Source organism: Pararge aegeria, chromosome 26 (assembly GCF_905163445.1).
Source record: "Pararge aegeria chromosome 26, ilParAegt1.1, whole genome shotgun sequence".
Lineage (NCBI taxonomy): Eukaryota > Metazoa > Arthropoda > Insecta > Lepidoptera > Nymphalidae > Pararge > Pararge aegeria.
The window spans coordinates 4,926,449-4,939,809 of NC_053205.1; the positions used below are offsets into that span (position 1 = coordinate 4,926,449).

The 13,361-nt window shown below is 38.2% G+C and overlaps 5 protein-coding genes across 5 annotated transcripts; 1 reads left to right on the plus strand and 4 right to left on the minus strand.

The window, feature by feature from the left end:
- The first annotated feature begins 2 nt into the window (after positions 1 to 2).
- Positions 3 to 1,960, plus strand: LOC120635215 (protein ANTAGONIST OF LIKE HETEROCHROMATIN PROTEIN 1-like). The gene is made up of 2 exons (XM_039906154.1): positions 3 to 194; positions 1,062 to 1,960. Exons 1-2 carry the CDS (start codon positions 18 to 20, stop codon positions 1,872 to 1,874), a joined length of 990 nt encoding a protein of 329 aa, XP_039762088.1. The 5' UTR covers positions 3 to 17; the 3' UTR covers positions 1,875 to 1,960.
- Positions 223 to 2,988, minus strand: LOC120635213. Its single transcript, XM_039906153.1, has 2 exons — positions 1,947 to 2,988; positions 223 to 994 (listed from the first exon to the last, which is right to left on the minus strand). Exons 1-2 carry the CDS (start codon positions 2,325 to 2,327, stop codon positions 296 to 298), a joined length of 1,080 nt encoding a protein of 359 aa, XP_039762087.1. The 5' UTR covers positions 2,328 to 2,988; the 3' UTR covers positions 223 to 295.
- A 294-nt stretch (positions 2,989 to 3,282) lies between these two features.
- On the minus strand, positions 3,283 to 5,530 carry LOC120635216. Its single transcript, XM_039906155.1, has 3 exons — positions 5,234 to 5,530; positions 4,693 to 4,784; positions 3,283 to 3,830 (listed from the first exon to the last, which is right to left on the minus strand). Exons 1-3 carry the CDS (start codon positions 5,484 to 5,486, stop codon positions 3,318 to 3,320), a joined length of 858 nt encoding a protein of 285 aa, XP_039762089.1. The 5' UTR covers positions 5,487 to 5,530; the 3' UTR covers positions 3,283 to 3,317.
- A 1,477-nt stretch (positions 5,531 to 7,007) lies between these two features.
- Positions 7,008 to 9,124, minus strand: LOC120635042. Its single transcript, XM_039905947.1, has 2 exons — positions 8,604 to 9,124; positions 7,008 to 7,294 (listed from the first exon to the last, which is right to left on the minus strand). Exons 1-2 carry the CDS (start codon positions 8,779 to 8,781, stop codon positions 7,008 to 7,010), a joined length of 465 nt encoding a protein of 154 aa, XP_039761881.1. The 5' UTR covers positions 8,782 to 9,124.
- Positions 9,125 to 11,198: 2,074 nt separating this feature from the next.
- LOC120635043 (histone-lysine N-methyltransferase SETMAR-like) lies at positions 11,199 to 11,918 on the minus strand. Its single transcript, XM_039905948.1, has one exon. It carries the CDS (start codon positions 11,736 to 11,738, stop codon positions 11,199 to 11,201), a length of 540 nt encoding a protein of 179 aa, XP_039761882.1. The 5' UTR covers positions 11,739 to 11,918.
- Between the last annotated feature and the right edge of the window lie 1,443 nt (positions 11,919 to 13,361).

Here is a 13,361-nt window from a genome sequence, read left to right on the forward strand (position 1 = left end):
AGAAACAAGACACTGTAATGAGAGAAGCTATAAGTCCTCATGAAAGATTAACTGCTACACTGCGATTTCTAGCTACAGGACGTTCCTACCAATGTATGAAGTTTTCTACAATAATATCACCGCAAGCTCTTAGCCAAATAATCCCTGAAACCTGTGATGCTCTGTACGAGGTTCTACGGAAAGATTACTTAAAGGTAAGGAATGAAAAATACTATATTAATCAACAAATTATTTATTAATTAAGCTTTTAGGACGTATTGAAGAACATTTTACGAATAAGTTAAGTACTTTTTTATTAATCATTAACATTACGTAAATAGGAAGTAATTGTATTATCAGATTGTGTATGGTCTGGCTCTAATGGTGATGTAAATTCTATTGATGATTGAGTGTGTGGTTGAGTGTAAATGATTTGAGTGTGTGGTTGAGTGAAAAGATTTTGAGTGTGTGGTTGAGTGTAAATGACTTGAGTGTGTGACTGAGTGTGTGACTCAGTGGAAAGGTTTTGAATTTGTGGCTGAGTGGAAAGGTTTTGTATGTGTGGCTCAGAGGAAAAGTTTTGAATGTGTGGCTGTGTGGAAAAAGTAGTATTTGCAAAGTCATCATATTTTCTTACAGTGTGTGATATAGTTAAGCTACCCATTTCAGCCAAGAACAGAGTTTCATTAATTATTTTTTCTGCTATAATTCTCTGTTCTTTTGGTAACTCTTGTAGTTTCATCCCAACATTTTTGCCAAAAACTTCAAAACGATTATCGGGTTGTTTAGGCCTTTTAAAATGATCATTTACGGACTTAAGTACGTCTTCAGTTAATGTATTTTTTTTTGGTCTTGGCCGAACACGACCCGAGATTGATGTAGCTCGTTCGCTGTCAGAACGGTTTGCCGGGGTCGGTGTGTCTGATTCGTTGTCGGAATAGGCCAGTGTTGGTGTGTCTCGATCGGTGTCTGGACAATCGTAGCTCGTTGAGCTAATGCCGGTGGTTGACTGCGTCTGTAAAATAGAAGAACTATTATATTCCTGAAACTACTATACTAATCATGTACTCATTTTGTTACAGTTTCCAAAAAGAGAAGAAGAGTGGAGAATAATAGCGAGAGAATTTGAGCAGAAGTGGAACTTTCCTCACTGTTTAGGTGCTATTGATGGCAAGCACGTTGAAATCGTGCCCCCAAGTAACAGTGGCTCGTTTTATTATAACTATAAACATAGACACAGTATGGTATTACTAGCAATCGTTGATGCAAAATACAGATTCCTGTTAGTTGATTTTGGGACAAATGGAAGGGTTTCCGATGGCGGAGTATTGTTGAATACAAAATTTTATGAAAAACTTGAAAAAAAGGCGTTAAATATTCCTACAGAAGAAAGGTTACATAATAGTCCACGAATACTGCCATATGTATTTGTAGCTGATGACGCGTTTCCTCTAAGAAAGGACATGATGAAGCCATTTCGGCAAAGTGACTTAGATAGTAGAATTAAGAAGATATATAATTATCGGACATCGCGAGCACGCCGTATAGTCGAAAACGCTTTTGGTATACTAGCGGCGAGGTTCAGAATTTACAGAACACAAATGAATATGTCGCCTGAAACTATTGGGTCAGTCGTAAGAGCAACCTGTGCTTTGCATAATTATTTGATGTCATCATCGCTTAATTCATACGCTCCTTCAGAATGTTTCGATAGTGAACATTATGAGGAAGGTACGATAACGTCAGGATTCACAACCAACGACTCAACACTTGAACCATTACAAAGAACTACACAAGGCCGTACAATTCAAACAGCAAATCAGATAAGAAGTCAATTTATGACGTATTTTGTAACTGAAGGGAAAGTTCCTTGGCAAGACAATTTTGTTCATTAATGTCAAAATACAGGACTTGTATTCGAGTAATATAATTAAGCAATAAATATTTTTTCAGAAATAAAAACTTACCTCATTTTCGTCATCATCAATATTCGATGTAGATGGTCTTGGTACTTCTTGATCGTATAAAAAACTCAATAACTCAAAGTACCATAAACGAGGTTTATAAATCTCGTCAGTCCCTGCTCCAGATTTACACGATTTTTTTATTTTATTGAGCTCTTTTTTATATGTAGTTCGAAGATTATTAATCTTCTTAACCACTGTATCCCTGGTGGCATTTGGATCTATGGGTTTGTATTTTTCGATTAGCCTGTCGTAGGCGGCATTTTTTTTGTTGCGGTCGTGGTAATCCTTACTTGTAGTCTTCCAAAGGCAAGTTTCGTTTCTGTAGCTTTCTATAAAATCTTGAAGTAGTTCGCGCTGTCCAACTCTTTCGTCTTCCGACATGTTTCTGTGAAAGCGATGTGCACGTGCGCACACTAGCAAGCTCCGTGAAGTACTGCCGAACTGAGCGATCGCCGTCCACACGCAACGATAAAACTGTGCAAATGTAATCGACAACGATTTATCTGATAGAAATTGCAACTGCCACCGACGAACGATTATCGACAACGATTTTTCATACACACGATCGACAAAACTGCGCAAACTGGTCTGCACAGATTTATCGCTACGATAAATCGTTACGTATGTATGAGGAAGAAATCGGGGACCTCGTCTTCGCCGGCGAAGACGCTGTGTCGTTGTAAAGGTGGGTACAGATTGGTGCAATGCAACATGTAATGTAATATTCTGCCTTACATTGCATGTTCCCTGCTGCCTTGTACGTGTGGCGCGCGCGGTACGCGCATTGACTACGAATCATTCGAGAACATCTGTTCCCGCATTTCGTAACTGGCCCTCGTCACACGTGTTCTTTTCTTTGGCCACATCACTCTACTTAAGTCGATATACTTACGAATCATGGAGTCTGAAGACAGCCTTCTTGCTCTGACGATTATCAGTGCTTCATTGTTAATCATTCATCGACTTTTAAAAAAACCCCAAAGACCCCGACGTTGGTGGCGCACAGAATTATATAAACGGAGAGAAGGCAGAGAACTGCTTACAGATACGAATTTCCAGCATATAAGTGGTCAATACAAAAGTTTTACTAGGATGACGCCAACAGATTTTGAAAATTTACTCGCGATAGTCGGACCAAGAATAAGTCGAAAATATTCAAATTTAAGAGCTCCAATTTCAGCCCAAGATAGACTAGCGATTACTCTTCGATTTTTAAGCTCCGGGGACTCTTACACAAGTCTACAGTATACATTTAGAGTATCTAAACAATCTATTAGTGGAATTGTTCCTGAAGTGTGCTCTGCTATAATTGAAGAATTAAAAGAAAACATTAAGGTACGTATAATCAAAATCTTTATTTTTCTTTGTTAACTAAATTAAATCAGTAAAATCATCTATAGAAGAGTGCTGTGAGTCTTGTGAAGAGACCGACGAAGGCTGCTGGTTGATTGAGTAGTCAGCAGCGTCTACATTTTCTGCTGTGGTATAACCGTAGGATACTGAAGTTGAGGGACGATTGGAGTATGGTTCTGTATATGCATTTGGTTGATGTTGCCAAGATTCATAATATCCCCTGTCGGCTTTCATAATAATTTCAAATATTGCGTGTTCAACCGAAATCCTAGTCTGAGAGGAATAGTTACTCATTTTAGCTCCTAGAAATGAAACAAAACTTTTAGTTAAGTCAGGAATGCTTGATTTACTGTCCAATTTCTGTGCAGTGGTTTTCAATATCCCCACTACATCGGTAAGAACATTGTTTTCGTCTCTTCTGGATCGTTTCGGTTCCTGTAGACCATGCTCATTTGGTGGTGCTGGAGGGGTGAACTCATGTTGCGTGGCTTCGGTGGCATTGTTTTTGGAGACTGAGCGTTGAATGGACTCCTGGAAATAATTATAACGATATAAGTATTTTTTTTTAAGGTACCCACGACTGCCAACGCCTGGTTGAAGATAAGCAAGGAGTTTGAAGACCGGTGGAACTTCCCACACTGTATAGGGGCATTGGACGGGAAGCACGTTTTACTTCAAGCCCCTATTAAAAGTGGAACCGAGTTTTATAATTATAAACAACATTTTAGCATCGTTTTGTTTGCTCTAGTTGATGCAGACTATAATTTTCTATTCGTAGACGTTGGTTGTCAAGGGAGGATTTCTGATGGCGGAGTTTTCAAAGATACCCAATTATATGATAAGATAGAAAATCGAACATTAGACCTGCCAGTCACGTCCCCTATCCGATAGAAATGTTTCTATACCATATTTTTTTTTAGGCGATAGTGCGTTTGCTTTAAGTGAATACTTGATGAAGCCATATGCTGGGATACATCCAAAGGGTTCATCGAAGAGAATATTTAATTATAGATTAAGCAGAGCTAGACGGGTTGTTGAAAACGTATTTGGCATTGTATCGTCTGTGTTCAGAGTTTTAAGAAAACCAATGCTTTTACAACCCCATAAAGCTGAATTGGTAGTTATGGCAATCACTCTTTTGCACAATTATTTAAAACGTCACTCTACAAACGTGTACATGATTCCAGGGTTAGTTGATAGGGAGGAAGATGGAAATTTAAATGAAGGTACGTGGAGGCAAAATAATAATAACATCACATCAATACTGCCTGTAAGAAATATCCCTAGACGATCACCTGCGCATCTTAATGCTATCAGAGACGAATTAGCTGATTATTTTATGAATGAAGGAAAGGTTTCTTGGCAAGACAGATGCTCTTAGTTTAAATCTTACCGTATTTTTTCTCTTTCTTGGTGTGTTTCTATCGTCCAAGAACTTTAAAGCATTGTAGGCAAACCATCGACTTGTGTATGTGTCCGAAGTACCTGCAATAAAACACACATACATTAATACACTTTTATTTATTTACTAGCTTTACTTTAATTATTGACCTATAGTTAGTTACTGCACATAATTCTTTTAATAATAAACTATGTTATTTAATGCATAATAGCAATACTATTCTAGCTCCTACAAAACGTACAATATTGAATTTAAACAAATAAATTAAAAATAAATCCCTTGGCAGCCACATTTAACTATCAACTTTTTATTATTTAATCGGGTTAAAACATCCTGTATAAATTGAATATAAATATGTTTTTATTCGCTAGGTACCTAGGTATAAATAGTTTATGCTACTACCTAGATTTATAAACTCCATTGTACTTTTTTTCTAATTTGATTTTATTATCTAAGTAGGTACCTTAATTTTTTGATGACTTAAATTGTAATAAATACCTATATAAAAACAAATAAAATGCGTTATTCTTACCTTTTCCAGTCCCCTTGGATTTTTTTTCCTTTCCTTTTTCACGGCGGTAAGAAGAGAGAAGACTTATCATTTTGTTATTGCACTTTTCTGCTGTTATTTTCAATACATTTCCGATTTCGTCCCACGCATCTTTCTTTAAATTTTGTTTATAAAAGTTTTCATTTTGAGGGTTCCATAAAACTTCCCTTGTTCTGTATTCCTCTATCAATAAAAGTGACTCGTCATCACTCCACGCACCCTCTTTCACCGCCATGATCGTTGCGCATGTGAACGAAACGAACGACCGTCCACGGCTGAGTCCTGCGTACACTGCGCGCCCCTTTGTGTTCGTACTAAAAACCGACAAATCTCGGATCGAGCCGCGCACAAGTTGTAACGCTCGGAACGTGCGCGACCCAGGCGCAGTACGTGCGCGCGAGGCGTCCACAGTATGGGAATTCTGTTACATTACATGATACATTGCAGCAATGTGGACCTCAAATTCTTACATTGCATGTTGCATTACATGTTGCATTGCACCAATCTGTACCCACCTTAATTGTGTATTCGGTGTGTAGCCCTAAGGCCCTAACATAAGGAGCGTTGTCCGTCGTTATGTCGTCGTCGGGGTCGTCAAGGACGTGTCTGGGTCGTCTCCTATTAGGATTGACGTTTGGATTGGGCGTGTAAGAACACGCCTTCACCACTAAGAGCCTGTCCAGATGAGGCGTTTTACGCGCGAGTGAACTCGCGCGTTTCAATTTATATTGCGTCCAGATATCACGTGTTACGCGCGTTCCTACGCTGGGAGGCATTCAGTTATAAACATGGACTCGGACACAGCGGTTGTGTTGTGGCTTGCATACTGTCGATGGAAACGTCGTAAACGAAGAGAAAGTCGACGATTTAACGTGCATCCAATTCTACGTGACAGAATGACGCATAGTATGTTCATAACATTATATCCAAAGCTCAGAGAACACAGCGAAAAATTTTTCAACTACTTTCGAATGTCAATAACATCTTTTGATGATTTACTGGAAATTATTCAAGAAGATTTAACTCCATGTCAAAATTATGTGGTACGGGATACTGTTTCTGCAGAAGAAAAACTCGTGATTACTTTAAGGTAAGTGATAATTTTTATTGTTTTATTATAAAATGTATGAATAATAGTTTTGTAATTTAGAGGTACTTAATACTTTTAATTATTTTAATATCAACCTAACTTTTGTACTTTTGACGTAAGAAAGAATCAATTTAACAAAAAATTATGAATCATTAAAAAACATTCTAACAAACTAGTAGGTTATTTAACCTTAATTAATTATTGTATAGCTCCATTAATTCAGATTCTTGCGAATCTTGTGTAGATGCCGGTGATGGTGTTGTTGGAAGAGTGTTTTGGGCGAGAGTATTCCGTGGCGTAGTGAAATAACCTCGATTATAAGTTGCAGGGGACAACGAAGATGTTAAAGATTCTGTTGTGTTATATCCTGTTTCTTCAAAATAATCTCTCTGTCCACGTTGTGTTAGCCCTACTTGGTAATGATATTGTGTAGAAGGTTGGTAGGCAGATCGAACAGCTGAAGGTTTATCATACATGGTTTGTTGAGCTTGAAGCACTTTCATTAATTCAATTTTTGTTTGAAGTCTGTTTTCCTCTGGTATTTTAATAAGCTCCTTGTGTAATGACATGCAGAATAATTTGTCATCATCTGACTCCATTTGGTTTGATGTCTGTGGCTGATTTCTAGATGTTAAATTTTTGTTTATGATGGCGAGAAATTCTTCATCAGCTGCGTTCAGCTTTTTTTTTCTTTTTCACCTGACTAAGCGGAGGTCTCATTACATCTTCCCCATCGCCAGAAAATTCTTGTTCTTCAGCTGTTACAGACGTGGTGTTGATATTGCTTTCAGTAGCTTTATTCCGTGTCGATCGTTCGAGGAACATCAAACGTTCAAAATAAATATATTTGGCTTTGCTGGAGGCTCCTGATCCAGACGGTGTGGTTTTCATCTTCTTCATTTCTCTAACAAAGCCATCACGCAATCCTTTCCACTTCTTTTGCAATGAAATGCCTGAAATCAATAATAAACGTATTGAAATGGTCAAAAGAAATATTTATGTTTGTATATGTATAATTTTTTGTATCTACAAAATAAATAGAAAAATACAATTACAAATAGTGCTATTTAAAGGGTGACCGGTAATTCAACCTATTCCTTGAAGGAGGTTAAACTAGGGATCATTTGCCACAAATTAACCCATATCTCCCAGTTGATAAAGGTTAATTTGTGGCAAATGATCCCTATTTTAACCTTCTTCAAGGAATAGGTCAAATTACTGGTCACTCTGTATGCAGACATGCATATAAATACATGAATATAAATAAATACTGTACATATTATAAGAATTTAATGGACAATATTTAATAATATTAACTTTTTTTCAGATATTTGGCCACAGGATGTTATTTTGCGGACCTGCATTATGCCTACAGACTAGGAAAGTCTACAGTTATCGGAATAGTACAGAAAACCTGTTACGTTATGTGGCAAAAACTACAAAATATAGTAATGAGAGAACCCACGAAGGCTGAATGGGAAGAGATTTCAAAACAGTTTCAAAAATATGCAAATTTCCCAAATTGCATCGGTGCCATCGACGGCAAGCATATCCGTATTATAAAACCCAACGATTCTGGGTCTCTTTTTTATAACTATAAAAATTATTTTTCGACTGTTTTACTGGCTGTATGCGATGCAAATTATTGTTTTATTTCAGTAGACATCGGCGCATATGGAAAAAGTAACGACTCCTCAATTTTTAAAGACTCAGTTTTGTATAAAAAACTTGTCGAGAAAACTTTAGATATTCCAGATCCAAAGCCAATATCGCAAACAGATTCAACTCCCTTACCCCATGTGATAGTAGGAGATGAAGCGTTCAGTCTGTCTGAAAACATTATGCGCCCTTATTGCGGTAAATCTCTAACAATCAAGAAAAAAATATTCAACTACCGCTTATCCAGAGCCCGGCGTTACATTGAATGTTGCTTTGGTATCTTGGTAAATAAATGGAGAGTTTTTCATAGACCGTTGAATGTAGACTTAGAGTTTGCAGAAAACATAATTAAAGCTTGTTGTGTTCTTCATAATTACGTCAGGTTAAGGGATGGTTATAGGTATGACCACACTCTGTACGAAACATCTTTGAATAGTTTGAACACTGAGGTAGTAAGGCCTAATGCAAGATCGCGAAATACAAGAGACAAATTCGCGGATTATTTTGTTAACGAAGGCAAACTCCCTTGGCAAGATAAAATGCTATAGTAAAATTAATGTTATCTAAGAAATAATATTATTAAATAAACTATCGTTTACTTACCTAAAGCTTTTTTCTTTTCTTGGGAATCGCCAGGTTCACAAAAAATTTCGACTATTTCTTCCCAGTTCCTACGTTTTATTACTCTATTGGAATAGTCTGAAGATTCCATATCCCATATGGCTACTCTTTTTTCAATTTCGTCTATAAAAAGTTCAGTATCGAAGTTATCACGCTCCATTTTTAGTACGTCCACTCGCTACAGATTCGCGCGTAGTACTGGACGCAGTAACGGCGTTCGAGTACCTCGACTCGCGCGTTCTACGCGCGTAGAACGCGCGAGTCGAGAGTCTCGCTCGTTACCGGCGTTTTACGCGCGAGTGAGGAAACGCGCGTCATCATCTGGACGGAATATATGTAGCTGTAGTATCTCGGGAACGCGCGAGTGTCTACGCGCGCGTCGACTCGCGCGTAAAACGCCTCATCTGGACAGGCTCTAACGGGTTGGGATGAGACTCGGTTCTCTTAAAGTAACTTTTAGAGAGCCGTTTGAAATAACTAGCTATCGTAGGGAGGTCTAGGTCCCTATGAAGGTCCGAGTTGCGCACGAACCACGGGCAGTTGGTGGCCATGCGCATGAATTTGTTTTGCAGCTTTTGTAAGCTGCTAAACGATCTGTGCGGGAGATGTGCAAACACGGGACTCGCGTAGGTCATTATAGGGCGAATACAGATTTTATACAAGGTGACCTTGTGTCTGAGGGACACTTTTGCCGCTAATCATAGGGTAGAGACGACTTAGCACAAACGCGGCCTTTTTACGGACCCTGCGAATGTGCGCTGCGAAGCTCATATGCTTATCGAAGGTGACTCCTAGGTACTTGACTTTATCTTGCCAAGGACGGGGCGCCCGTAGAGGGTTATCTGTTTGCGATTCCATAGGGGATACCTTCTGAAACCAGAGAAGAGCACCGCTGCGCTCTTCTCCGGGTTCACCTCGATCCTCCAACGCTGGAACCAATCGCCTAGGCGGTCGGCCGCGTTCTGGAGGCGAGACCTAATGGTGTTGGGATTAATGTCTGTGGCGTAGACGGCGGTGTCGTCCGCGAATTGGGCGATGTGGACTTTGTGAAAGTCCTGTGGAATGTCGCTAGTGAAGAGTGCATAGAGTAAGGGGGAGAGCGAGGAGCCCTGAGGGACTCCCGCTCTTATCGGCCTGGCAGTGGATAACGTACCGTCTATTATTATTATTATTATAGCCTCTTTATTTCCATAATACATTTTTGACAATTATTAATACATTATAATATATGCATGTGCTAAAAAAATATAAAGAATGGAAGACCCAGGTATTCAGATATTCACTATAATACCCACAATGTTCAGGATGGCACTTAGATCTTTCATTAATTAACAGTATTATTGAAGCTAAATACCTAGTTTCTTAGCAGTACTTATTTATTCTCATGACTATTATTCTTCCTTCCTATTAAGGTATTAAATTTATAAAAGACATCATTAAATCCCACCAACCTGCTTTAGAGCAGTGTTGTGGGTCTGTACTCTATAAACCTGACTTCCCAAGGAGTGAAATAAAACAACTGGACTGACTCTAATACTGTATATTAGGCTTCTCTATAATTCATATTACTTGTTACCTTCAAATGACTCTACTACCAGTTCGGAATGCTGTCTTCGGCAGAGAAGACCACTGGCAAGAAACTCTACCGTTGCTCTTTTATTCAATCAATTAAAAAGACTTATAAACACAATTACAACATTGTAAGGGCACAATAACAACAGGGCCTAGCGTTATATGTAATAACGCTAGGCCCTTTGATACAAGACATATTTTAAGACAGTTAAAACATAACTACTATGATCACTTATAACATCAGGACTTTTGGAACAAGTTGTTTGTATAGAGCAACCTCTGCTACATAAACTGTGTGTGTAAAATAATGCTAGGGCTCCATATATGATACCAATAAATAACCCAAAGGATGAGATATACTTATCTGATGCAACATCAGGTACAACCATAGTACCAACAACTTTTAACAACTTATCTCAACTCCATCACCAGTATATATTGGGTTGTTCGGAAAGTCATTTCGTTTTTTTTGGGGAACATGAAAGACAGTTTTCGTATAATGAATAAATATTTTATTAAATTATATATTGGCCATTCTGGTCCAACACCTTTTGCCATCTTTCTGGCAGTAACATAATTCCCCTCTCATAAAAGTTTTTGTCCTTGCTGGCAAAAAACTCGTCCAGGTGGTTTTTGACATCTTCATTTGAGGTAAAGGTTTTGCCATCCAAAAAATTTTGCAGGGACCGGAACAAATAGTAGTCGGAAGGTGCCAGATCTGGAGAATATGGTGGATGTTGCAGTACGTCCCATTCAAGCTGTAAAAGTTTTTGGCGAGTGACCAAACTTGTGTGAGGTCTCGCATTATCCTGGTGGAACACTACACCCTTCCTGTTGATTAATTCGGGCCTCTTCTCTTTAAGTGAATCATTCAATTTGTCCAGCTGATGACAATAGACTTCTGAATTAATCGTTGTATTGTCCGGCAAAAGCTCAAAAAAAACGATTCCTTTGACATCCCACCAAACGGAGAGCATCACCTTTTTTTGGTGAATGTTGGCTTTTTCAAAGCGTGCTTTGAGCCGGTTCATCTTTTCTGCTCCATGACCTCTTGCGTTTAACATTGTTGTATACAACCCATTTTTCGTCCCCAGTAATAATCCGCTTCAAAAATGGATCATTTTCTAGACGTTTGAGGAGCGAATCACACGCGTCAACACGACGACACAAATTTCGCTCGGTAAGGACATGGGGCACCCACACATCGAGCTTAGAGGTTAAGTCCATGCCTTTCAAATGGCCATAAACAGTTGAATTCGACAAATTTAACCTCTCACCGATCTCTCGTGTGGTGATTCGCCGATTTGCATCAACTAATGCCTTTATCGCATCTTTGTCAGCTTCGACCGGCCTTCCAGACCGTGGTGCATCTTCGACATCAAAATTGCCGGATCGAAATTTTGCAAACCAGTTCTGGCACTGGCGTACTGTTAACACGCCTTCTCCATACACATCCGTCAATTTTTTTCTCGCTTGGACAGCATTTTTACCTTTTCTGAAGTTAAAAAGTAAAATATGACGAAAATGCTGCTTATTGCTCTCCATATTTAAAAGGGCACCAACCAAAAACTACTGGGTAGAATTAATAGAACTTTTTCACACACAAGCCTTGCAATATCAGCTCTCAAGACATATAATGGTTATGGGGCTTAAGTGTGAAGTTAGTTTCGAAAAAACGTAATTAAGTCCTCTGGCGGGAAAAAACGAAATGACTTTCCGAACAACCTAATACAACTCTTGTTCCGCCACAACAGTATTTCGTTACGTTTATCGTTTCCATTATAAATCATCTATTCCCAATTTGTAACGTTCTATCCACAATACTTTACTTAATCACCTTTTCTCAATTCATTACTTTAAATCCGTCCTCACTTTTCTTTCCCGCCAATCTAACTTGTCAAACTCGCGTCTCCCGCCATAGATCCTATATTTTTCTTTGACAGTCTACTAAAGGCCATTATTCTATTTTCTATACACTTTCAATGAGTATACAAACTATGATTTGTTGATATATTTAATATAATCATCGGGTTTATCATAGATAAAGTGCTATAATTCCCTATTTCCTAACACATGCATAAAAATGATATCTATATATATATATATTAAATTCTTAGTTATAAATAATAAAATCAATTTTCACTATGGACCCCTATACGGGTGAAGGCCTCCTCCATTTTTCCCCACGACTGTCTGTCCTTTGCTTTAGTTAACCAATATTCACCGGCTTTTCTTATTATTTCGTCAACCCATCTTTCTTTCGGTCTACCTCTTTTCCTTTTGCTTGTTGGACCTTGCCAGGTGGTTACTCTATTTGTCCATTTTTCCTTGTCCATACGTGCAATATGACCCGCCCATTTCCATTTTAGTTTTTGAGAATGTTCTAAAGCATCTATTATTTTTGTTGTTTTTCTTATTTCTGTATTTCTTATTCTGTGTATTCGTTTTATATTCAGCAAACTCCTTTCCATCGCTCTCTGACATACTTGTATTTTATTTTTAGTTTTATTATTATAAATCCATGTTTGGCAGCCATACGTAAGACAGGGTAATAAACAAGAGTCCATTATTTTTTTCTTTAGCTTTAAAGGGATTTTTGACTTTAAAGTTTCTTTATTGCTCCAGAATTTATTCCAAGTTATGTTAACTCGTCTTTTAACTTCATCTTCGAGTCTGGTCTTAGAGAAAGATATTAGTTGTCCCAGGTAAACATAGCTTAGAACGTATTCTAAGGTGTTGTTATTAACCTTTATCGGTATAACTTGGTGATTTGTCATGACCTTGGTTTTCAGAGTATTTAGTTCTAAGCCGATCGTATTGCTGACATTATTTAGTTCATTAATCATTTCCTGTAATTGAGATGCTGTTTCAGAGAAGAGTATGATGTCATCTGCAAATCGGAGATTACTGAGTAGTTTCCCATTAATATTGATTCCTTTTCTATCCCAGTTTAAAGTTTTCATTATACTTTGGAGCACAGTTATAAAAATTCTAGGCGAGAGGGGGTCACCCTGTCTGGCGCCTCTACAAATGTCTATTTCAGGGCCATGTCTCTCTAACTTTACGCGGCTTTTGCTTTTGCAGTATATGTCCTTTATGAGATCTATAGTTTCCGATGGTACCTCGCACTCCTGTAGAGCCTTCCATATGCTTTTATGTGATATAGAG